Genomic DNA, 11567 nt, shown 5'->3' with positions numbered 1-11567 from the left:
TTAGAGCACCTAACTTTCCAAGTCTCTCACAAGTGCCAGGTAAGCTTTTATTTTTAATTGAAACAACATAGTTTTGGAGCTGATTTGGCTAAAATAAAACAGGCTAGTATGCATATGTATCACTTAATAGCAGAAACTAACCATGGGGGGTGAATTGCTAACGAAACCAAATTTCAGAATGTAAAATCAAAGTTTTGAAGTTTTGAGGATGTAAAATGCAAGCAATCTCAAACTTTAGGAGTGTAATTTGTAATTTACCACAAAAAAGAGCAATATTCTAAAGGGGGTAAACCACAATAAAAAAGAAATGATCATAATGACAATGATAGTAAATTGAGAGAAGAAAATCTTAGGGTCCAAAATAACAATTGATCCAAATTTAAGAGCTTTAATTACCTTTTATCCTAAAATACAATCACTCTTGCCTTGAGAAGTCATCTCATTTGTAGAAATCAAATATTCAAATTTACACTTATCCATTTCTTAGGTTTTAATTGCCTTGTAGTTATTTTGGTTTGAAAATGTTAAATTGACATTTTGTGTTGTGCTATTTAGGTATGTTTTTAGGTGTGTATTTTTTTTTGTGTGTGTGTGTTTTTGTGTGCCTTTACATTTACGTGGGAAATGAAGGATTTAAATCTAAATTATGCTCTATGGGAGAACTTGACACATACCACCAGAAAAATTAACTGTGTACTTTACTATTCACTTTAATAAATAAAATCAAGTCGGCCGCGTTTTTGTGATAAGTTCCTTTAATGTAATCATTTATAGTTATAACATAGAATGATAGATCGAATCCTTCCAACAGAATAAAAGTTTGATGACTCAAAAATCTTTCTATCCTTTCCTACCTACAAAAGCAATACCATCCAACTTTCCTCGCACTGTGAGATCATCCTCAGATTCTAATAAAATTTTAAAAAATAAAAGAAAAGATTAAATACAAAGTCAAGGTTGTGGGTTGTGGGTATCATTGTAGTAAGGTTACATGTGTCATGTCTCTGGTCCTTATTAGATGTTAAATTTCTGATAGCATCCAAATCAGAGATTCCCATGGCCATGGCCATGTATATTGTGATTTCGTCACATTGTCTTAATTTACTCCTGTTTAGTGTGACATGGTACTTTCTTGCGTTTGCGCCTGCGGGTATGACGTGGCATACTAATCTTTTAAGTCATCTCATCTCTAACTAAAAATAAAATAAAGCCCAATAGAGTGGGAAGGTGTGAACATGTCATGCACATAATATACATATATATATTATTGTGACAAAATTCTTTTAAGATAATCACAAAGTTCATATTATAATGTACAAAAGCTATGCAAGTCGATAAACACATGCTTTTGCTTTTGACGGCATTATTATTACTAGTAAGGCACTACCTCAAATGGGATTGGTGACATATGAACCAAGGTTGTCACATCATCAAACACTATCCAATCTAAATATAGAAATCTTGTTTGGCTAATACACGATAAGGGTATGTCACATTTTTTGATTAATAATCGAATACTCCTTATGTAGATTAGCTTTAATTGTTTATTAATTAGGAAGGCAAAGAACATATCACTAATAATACTTAGTTACGTAACACGTCTTTTATTGTCGAATAAAAAATTTAAAATTTAAAATTTAAAACATATCTATACTAAAAATTGATTAATATCTTAGTTAATGATAAAAAATAATTATTATGAAATAGACACTATATAAATTACTAAAATTTGTCATAGAATAAATACTCACAAAAGATTCAAAAAGCAATTTACATTTATGTTTAGAAAAGGAGCAAAAGGGGGAAAAAATTATCCGATTGAAAAGGACAGGCGTGTGAGACAATCTAATAAGAGATAATAACATGATAGATAGATGGACTTATTTGAAGAGTAACTTCATGACCCATTATAAAAGATTTATAGATGAAGATGATGATTAAAGAGAGGAAGGATGAGTAGAAGTGCACCAAATAACGATTGAGCTTTATCTGATCAACAAGTGCTTTGAGCTATAATTGTAATTAGCTAATTGCACCTGTGTAAATTAGGTTTGAAGAGAGATTTAGACCACTTAGAGGACTGTTTTGTGGGATAAAAAAAAGTGATACAAAGAGATAACATAGATAAATCTTAAGAAGCAAAAGGGAGTCGGTACAAAAAGTTCCTGATGTGTGTGATGCATGTTTTAATATTTAATATTATTTTTATGGTCTGAGATTTATCACGGACGATGTATGATGTAAGTAACTATAAATGGTGCGAGGAGGAAAAAAAAAAAAAGCTACTCTATAGTCTATATATTATAGTAATTTTATAATCTCAAAGAATCAAGATAAGGATGAAATGAGAATCACTAGTTAATTGTTATGAGAATATTTAAGAGTAAGAAGATTTGCAAACAGAAAAATCGATTAATTTGTTATTTTCCTTTTTTGGCACTTGATACAAGGTTAATGAAAGATTCCAATTCAAATGTACGCTTGTTGTGACAAATTATGAGCGGTCATATTCACAAAATTTTTACCATAGAGTTTAGTAGATCATATATTACTAGTTTTTATTTGAATTTATCATTGATACTTTGATATAACTTTTTTTAAACTATCATTAGTAGTTTATCTTCTCCTCTCTCCTTGGATGTACATTAAAAATACTAATTCTCAAAAAAAAAAAGAAAAAAAAAAGTAGATTAATCTCACATTAGAAAATGAGTGTAAGTTAAAGAGGTTTAAACCCTCTATTATGTATCTAAAAGTTAGACCCTTTTAGTACATTATTGTCAATTTCTTTAAGACTAATTTCTTTAAGATATTCTACTTTCTCTCATTTTTTTGTGTGTATTAAAAATGCTTAGTATTCTTTAAAAAAAAATAGTAGTCACCTTATTTTATTATGAAATTATTGTATCCTTAGCTTTATTCATAAATTATTAGATTTCCCCCTCTTTTTTTTTTTTTGGGTAAATCTGTTTTACTTTTGGAAGAAAGCTAAATACCAACAATGTTTGGTGTATTTAAAAAAAAATAGTAGTCTTTTTATTATGAAATTATTGTACCCTTAGCTTTATTCATAAATTATTAGATTTCCCCCTCTCTTTTTTTTTTGGGTAAATCTGTTTTACTTTCGGAAGAAAGCTAAATACCAACAATGTTTGGTGTAACCCTAGTGATAATTTACCATAAACTTGTCCCATAGAAGCAGATATGAAATAATTCGCAACACATGAATTGCATTTATGGTTATATAATTTGGTAAGTTACGTATAAATTTGGGTCATGGAAAGTTGCATTATTTGTTCGCATGCACCTAGCAGAACTGAATGTGTTCTCTAGCAACATAAAATTGTCTTTGATTTGCTTTCTTCATCAATGTCGATAGAAGATAATTATAGCTGAACTTTGACTCAAATTTGGGCAGATAAATTAAACATTTTTGGTAATAACATATCATGTCATGTGTCGCAAGTTACAATCACAAACAAAAATCTTAAAGCAATGAATATCAATGAGACAGCAAAGAAATCCCTATTCATTAAAAAATAAAAGAAAAAAAGAAGTGATAAATCTCTAGTCTATTCCATCACATTATTGGTCTCTTCATCTTCGGTACAGCCAGCCGAACATCAAAGACATTTTCACACGTTCCCTTTCTCAAGGAGTGGCGATAAAGGAATGACAGCATTTCCGTATACAAGAATATCGTACGCCTACTTGTTATTAAATGACATTTTTTTTAGAAAAATAATCAAAAAAATATTGATTTAGTCATAAAATCATGACTTTTTATTTTTCTTTTTATATAAAAAATGAAATTTTTAGAAAAATTAAACATAATTTTTATCATAATTTTTTCATAGTTTGGTCACTACTTCAATAAATTGTAATAAAAGTTGGAGAAAATTTATAAAAACCTCTGGATACAAAATATTTTTACAATAATATTATAATAAATTTTAAATAACATGTTATTATTTATTAACTAAAATTACTTTTTAGTTTCTCAATAAAAGTCAACAACAGTTTGTCACTAAAAGTTTGTTGGAATAATCTTTCTCAAAGGTTTATGTGCAAAATATGACAAAATTTCATAATATAAAAAAAATTAATAATGATAAAAAAAAAAGTAGTATGAATAGTAAATTTATATAAAAATTAATAAAAAATTACCAACTTAAATATTGTAAAAAGTATGGTTTGATCTTTTTTGAGGGGTAGAAGTGGAATTGAGGTAAAAAAGTTGTAAATTTTTTTTTTTTAATGAAAATGAGCTGTGTTATTATAAAAACTGTTTTTACAGTCGTGAAAGTGAATGGTTGATTATTATGATTTAAAAATTAAAAATAGAGGTGGAATCTGTAAGAGTAGGGCCAGGAAACAATGCCAAAAAACCCAAAACCACAGCCAAAGCCCCAAAATACTGACCCACCGTCTTCAGCGCTCGGTTTTTAATCAACTTGCATTGCATGTGGGCCCTTCAAAGACCGAGGACTCATCCGTACAGAATCGCCCATAGAATATAATATTAATATCCCCCTCCATCTTCATCTTCTTCTCCCCTATAATAATAATAATAATAATAATAATAATATAATAATAATAATAATAATAATATGAAACATTGACAACCAGATACTTATAACAATTTTCTTTCTATTGCAAGCCCCAACAAAAAATAAATAAATAAAAGTTGCAATAATTGGACCCACAATCAATTTGATGAACTAGCTTACATTGCTTGATTATTATTATTATTTTTTTTTCTGTGTCCTCACTCTTAAATCAGAAGCTGTACATTGAAAACAGTGTTTTGATGAACATTGGTTCATTGAACTTTTACAAAATAAGGGGATAAAAAAAGAACCAGTGTATTTAAAAAGAAAAAGGAAATTATATAGTATATATCAAATTTGAAATAAGCACCAACAAAAGCTAATTTGAGTCAGCATATTCTGTACAATTTGATGAGTGTTTTTTTTACAAGGATTTAATCCGTTTAAATAAGTGGAACCCACACGAGGGGAATATCAATATCTGTATAATCCCACGGGTTTACAAAGAGGGAATTCATTCTCAAGAAATGAATGGGTAAAACAAACAAGAGAAACCCACTTGGAGGAGAGATGTCAATGTCGGTTGGAAATAATGCAATGATGATTTTAAAGGTATTTTTATTTTTATTTTTATTTTTTTGGATTTTTATTTTATTTTATTTTATTTTCATAGATATTAAGGTGAACCTGGCCAATAAGACAAAGCAAAAGTTAGAGAGGACGAATCAAATCAAGCCAGGTAAGACTTATGGGGGGAGGAATTTCTTGTTGGATGAGCTTTGTCTTGAATGCCTATCCTTCCCCACCTCCTTATTATTAAACTTTAGCCCCACAACCCATCCTATTGGAAGTAACCCCTCCCCTCACTCTGTCCTAATGTTTATCTACATTCTAATTGGTCTAATAAAGGCAACAACAAATGATAAGAGTAGATTTGATGAACATGCAGCAGAATCAGATAAGATACACACACACACATATATATATATATATATATATATATATCATACAAATTTTATAAAATAGTCTAAATGGTAAGCTTATTTATTTTTATTTGTATTTATTACTAACATCACTTTTCTAACTTATTATTAATAATTTATCACCTAGAGTTTATTTTGAAAATGTTGCGTAGGTAGTTTTATATATATATATATATATATATATATATATAAATAAAGAATAGAAAAAAAAAAGAAAAAAAAAGAAAAGACTGAAAGAAAGAAGAGAAAAGGGGCATTTGCTTCAAGGGGAAGTGGGGGTCAGCAAAGCACAGGGGGGATGAACTCAACTAAAACACGGTCCACACTCATGTGAACCCCATCAAGTTGCTTAGTGTGGGACCTACCTCACATACCACAGCCCACAACCCTCACATACTACCACCCCTAAACACCCACTCTTCCCTCTTTCTTTATTTTCCCCTTATACAATTATACCATACTATTCCTTCTCCCCACACAAAAACACTTTCTCTCTCTCTCTATGAATCTTCCTAGTAGTTCCTTACCCAATACCCATCTCTCTCTCTCTCTCTCTCTCTCTCTCTGAGGGGTTGACCCACTACACTCACATCCCCATATCTCCAACACGCCCTTAACTATTATAATTCCAACCCACAACATTAAAATTTCATTTCTACATTTTCTCCAAAATATTATACATTCACTAGCATACCCAAGTCCCAAACCAAATCCCCCCCCCCCCCCCCTCTATATATATTCAACCCTCCAACGACACCTCCATTCATATCTCTCTCTCTCTCTCTCTCTCTTATTTCCTTGTACCATACCACACACAAAATACACCTTATTTCCTTACCTAAATCTCTCTCTTTTTAGCTAAACCAAAAAAAAGAAAAGAAAAGAAAATGGATGGAAGTTGCATAGATGAAAGCACAACAAGTGACTCTATGTCCGTTTCCCCAGCCACCACTCAATCACCTTTCCCTTCACCTACCAATATTACAAAGTCCCCTGAGAGTCTATGCCGAGTTGGAAGTGGCACAACCAGCACATTAATCTTAGACTCTGAAAGTGGCATAGAAGCTGAGTCCAGAAAGCTCCCATCTTCCAAATACAAAGGTGTGGTGCCACAACCAAACGGTCGCTGGGGTGCCCAGATTTACGAGAAGCATCAACGTGTCTGGTTAGGCACTTTCAACGAAGAAGACGAAGCTGCAAAAGCTTATGACATCGCGGCCCAACGCTTTCGTGGCCGAGATGCTGTGACTAACTTCAAGCCCTGTGGTACTACTGATCATCATCATCATCATCATCATCAAGAGGATGACATAGAGACTGTGTTCTTGAATTCTCATTCCAAGGCTGAGATTGTGGACATGTTGAGGAAACACACGTACAACGATGAGTTGGAACAAAGCAAGCGTAACTATGGTTTGGATAGTACAAGGAGATCAAAGGGTGAGAGTTTAGGACATGGGTTATTAGAGAGAGTGAATTATTATTCAATGAAAGCGCGTGAACAGCTTTTTGAGAAAGCTGTGACTCCAAGCGATGTGGGAAAGTTGAACAGGCTTGTGATACCAAAACAACACGCTGAAAAGCACTTTCCTTTACAAAACAGTGGAAGCAATTCTACAACTAGTTCAAAAGGTTTGCTGTTGAATTTTGAAGATGTTGGAGGCAAAGTGTGGAGGTTCAGGTATTCATATTGGAATAGTAGCCAGAGTTATGTGCTTACAAAGGGTTGGAGCCGGTTTGTGAAAGAGAAGAATCTCAAAGCCGGTGACATTGTTAGTTTTCACCGCTCAACCGGTCCTGATAATCAGCTTTTTATTGAATGGAAGGCAAGAGCCGGGCCGTCATCATCATCATCATCCTCGAACCCGGTTCAGATGGTTAGGCTATTTGGGGTCAACATTTTGAAAATTCCTGGAGTTGGGGGGGTTGTAGAGAGTGGTAATATTGGTGGTTGTAACGGTGGGAAGAGAATGAGAGAGATGGATCTTTTGGCATTAGAGTGTAGTAAGAAGCAAAGGATAGTTGGAGCTTTGTAACATTAAAAAAAAAAAAAAAAGTTAATTTTCTTTCTTTCTTTTTGTAATTTTTAGCATTTTGTGAATGGCCAAGTAGAAGGAAGGAGGAGGGGAAAGGAAGTGTACTGGGGTGGTGTAGTTGCAAGTTGCCAAAGGTGAATTGTACATTACAAGACAAAACAAAAACAACAAAAAAAAGGCTGAAGAAAGCTGAATTTAGATGCAACAAATTGTAAAAAAAAAAAAAAAGGATAACTGTCATTTTGTTTCTGTTCATGGTTTCTTTTCTTTCTTTAAATTCCCATGTTTTATTTATTGGGAAAGTTTTATTCACCAGTTAATGCCTAGTGTGTTTTTGTAGTTTTTGCTTTGTGGCTTTCCCAAAATATCTCCTTGTTGACAAACAAATACGATCGCCCCAACCCCCAATGAGAGAGAGAGGGGTAATAAATAAATACACTATAATAATAGATAGATAATAGGTGTGGTGTGGAAGGAACCTTTGCCCTCAAAAAGAGGATGGTTAATTTATTGGGTTGGGAAAGAAAAAAAAACAAAAAAAAAACAAAAATTAGTGAGTGGAATTGAAGTCATTTTGTCTAATAATAAGTAAGAAAGAGGTCATTTGGCTTTCATGACATTTTTCTTTTCACTTTTTTTGCCAAACTTAAAACAGGTCACAGGTGTACTATCTTCGTATAGAATTTGGTGGAGGTGATTGGTGGGCATAATATAAAGATGAAGTAGATTTTTAAAAGGATCAAGGGCGCTGCCAGTGCTATCCACTCGGTAAATACAAAATTATGAGGGGTAGGTAATCACAAATTCTTCTTGTTTTGATGATGTGTTTTTTACTTGCTCCCCCACACCCCCCCCCCCCCCCCATTTTAACAAATTCAATCGTCTTATTAAAAAAAAACGTTAATTGTATATACTTAACGACTATTTACTTTTCTTCTTCTTTTTTTTTGTGTTTGTGTGTGTGTGTGTGTGTGGAGAAACAGCGACTATTTACTTAGGTGACTTTGTTCCTAACCATTGGCACCATAATTGACGGTGTGAGATAAGTTCTTTTGAAATTATCAAAAACTTATCTTTTTCATCTTGCATGGTGCAGACTACTCCATAAATGGTAGTGAGTCTAATTAAATATATAAAAAATGTTATGCATAATTTTTTTATAACATTTTCACAATAAATTCGAAGTAGTAGATTATTATTGATTGTTATGGGTGGACATAAAAGTAATTTAAGTTATTGATTCAAATTAGAACCAAGAACAATTTACCATCTATGATTTATTGTAAAAATGTAATAAAAATATTGTAGATGTAGTACTCTTCTTTAAATATTGGTATAATATTTCCATGTATTAGTTAAATGATAAATGCATTACATTATAATGATTACAAACAAAATAACGTAAACTTTGCAGTTAGGGGCGAAAGTAATTTTAGTTGTTAATTTAAATTAGAACGAAGAACAACTTACCATTTATAATTTGTTGTAAAAATGTAATAAAAATATTGTAGACGCAGTACCCTTCTTTAAATATTGGTATAGTTTTTCCATGTATTAGTTAAATGATTAATGCATTACATTATTGTGGAGGGAGCTCTGATCGGATCAAAACTCTATTTTTCTCCTCGGATGAGGAAAAATAAAGTTTTGAGGGGTTATTGTGGGGAATAAAAGGACCCAAGTAAGTATTTGGGCCTTGGGCTTTATTGATGGACGCTAGTTTGTTTTAAAATAAAAGCCTCTAGAGCTGCAAGTCGGCCCATAGGTCGAGAGTCCGAGGATTCGTCCTCGGACAAGTCTTTCCTCGGACAGACCCACAAAGACCCTGGGATTCGCCAAAAGGATCAAGGCAGTGTTCTGGACAAACTGTTGGTTAGGAAGGAGATCTAAATACTTTCTAGATGCCACAGAGTGAAAGAAATATCTTAGGAAAATGCTGCTACCTCTACATTAAAGACCCTGCATCTACCTCCCTGGCCGCATTAATGGGGAAATGACCCATGAACAGTAGAAGTCAACCTTCTTGTTATCATTTGAAGACTTCCAGAGGGTGGTGGATGGGACATGTGTCTAATAGGGTAATTTGCGTTATACGTGAATAAAGAGGGAAGAAGAAGAAGTATAAAAGGAGGAGAGAGAGTAAAGAAAAGGGGGGGGGGACTAGACAAAGGGAGGAGAATTGTAATCTTTGAAAGAAAAAAAAGAAATAATACATAAATCATCCTCGGTTTACGTCCGAGGAGGTTCATTTGCCCTATTCGTCCATTGTTTGCAAATATTGTAACATTATAGCATGTTCATCAAGTTTCGAACATTACTAAACTAGATTGTGAACCCACATTCTACAAATTTTATTATTTAAGACTCATTGGGCCTGAGCCTACGTTTGTTTTAGGGTCCAGGCGCAATTGTGCACTTACAATTATAATGATTACAAACAGAATAACGTAGACTTTGCCGTTAGAGGCAAAAGTATATACATATATATATATATATATATATATATATATATATATATATAATTATAAAATTTCAAATAAACTGTCAATAAAGACTTACAAAACAAAAAATTAACCGTCAAATAAAGATAAAAAATGGTGTGCATCTTTGATGTGAGCATCTAGTAAAGGAAAAATTATGTTGATTAAATTTTTTTAAAGGGTACTGTTATTTATTTTGGGTAAAATTGAATGATTGGAATTAATTTTTTTTCATTTTAGTTTTGATATTGGAAATTTTTTGTTGTTAGACTGTAATTTTATTGAACCAAATTGCTAAAATTAGTACACACAATAGTTTTTTTTTTTTTTTGGGAGCAATTTTCTTGTACATTCAACATAAATTTGCAACAAACTATTGAACACTAAAAACTAAGACTCAAATACATCAAAATGTGTGTTTTGACTTGGAATACCCAACATACAAAATATGACCCTAACTATAGAAATTATGTGTTATTATGACAAAGAAAAGTACTAATACCTATATTTATAGTATAAGTTAGAATAATTAGTGTTATACCCTAAAATTGAAAGAGGTATGACTAGCAATTTTCACCCCCACAAAAGACTCACCCCACCTAAAATTCTTCATAATCACTTATTTAACTTAGATTGACTTTTTTTTTTTTTTTTGATAGTCAACACTTAAATTTCATTAAACCGAATTGGAAACCATACAGTTTACATCATTGATCACTTGATCTACAATCATCGGTGGAATATCCTCCACCCAAATAACACTGTTGTTTACAAACTTAGCATTTCTCGCAAGGATATGAGCCGTTGTGTTGCAGCCTCTGCGAGTGTGAGCCACCTCCCATGCCTTAAAACAGCGCAAGCCCAGCCTCGTTCCTTCAACCACTTTACGGATGCTGCTTTGGATCATGCCTGGATTGCATAAAGAATTAACCACCCCAAGAGAGTCACTCTCAACTACAATCTGGTTTAGACACAGGTCCCTTGCAAATTGGACTCCCTCTTCCACAGCCTTTGCCTCAACTTCCAACGCCCCCAGCGGGAACTCCAAACGCCTGCAAAGAGCCCCCATAATCTGACCCTTCTCATTCCTGATCACAACACCAATGCCGCAGCTTCCAGTCTCCCTAAAAACCGCACCATCCGTATTTACCTTATACCAATCATGCTTTGGAGGGGACCAAAATTGTGTAGCAACAGAGTTGCCCCTGCTCTGTGTTGTCTTCTCCTCCTTGATCTCTGCAACAAAACTAGCCACAGACTGAATGAGCCCCTCCTTATCTTTGCTCCGTCCTCCATGTGTCACCGTATTTCTATTATTCCACAAGCTCCACGCCGTCACTGCAAACAACACCCAGTTAATATTTGGGCAAGCCTCCACCACCACCCACACTACATTCAAGAACTCATTCACAGGTCCGGGCAATGAAGGGAGTTTAATTTTCGATCCACTCCATACTTCCTTTGCAAAAGTGCAGTCCCATAGAATATGCCCTGACGTCTCCCTATCCCCACACAAAG

General features: G+C 33.2%; 1 protein-coding gene across 1 annotated transcript; it reads left to right on the top strand.

Annotated features, from left to right (window-relative positions):
- Positions 1 to 5982: 5982 nt before the first annotated feature.
- Positions 5983 to 7908, top strand: LOC142607115 (AP2/ERF and B3 domain-containing transcription repressor RAV2-like). Its single transcript, XM_075778537.1, has one exon. It carries the CDS (start codon positions 6421 to 6423, stop codon positions 7567 to 7569), a length of 1149 nt encoding a protein of 382 aa, XP_075634652.1. The 5' UTR covers positions 5983 to 6420; the 3' UTR covers positions 7570 to 7908.
- The last annotated feature ends 3659 nt before the right edge of the window (positions 7909 to 11567 follow it).

The sequence above is a fragment of the Castanea sativa genome, chromosome 8, assembly GCF_040712315.1.
Source record: "Castanea sativa cultivar Marrone di Chiusa Pesio chromosome 8, ASM4071231v1".
Classification (NCBI taxonomy): domain Eukaryota; kingdom Viridiplantae; phylum Streptophyta; class Magnoliopsida; order Fagales; family Fagaceae; genus Castanea; species Castanea sativa.
Note: the sequence above shows the minus strand (reverse complement) of the source record. Positions and strands in the feature narration are given on the sequence as shown.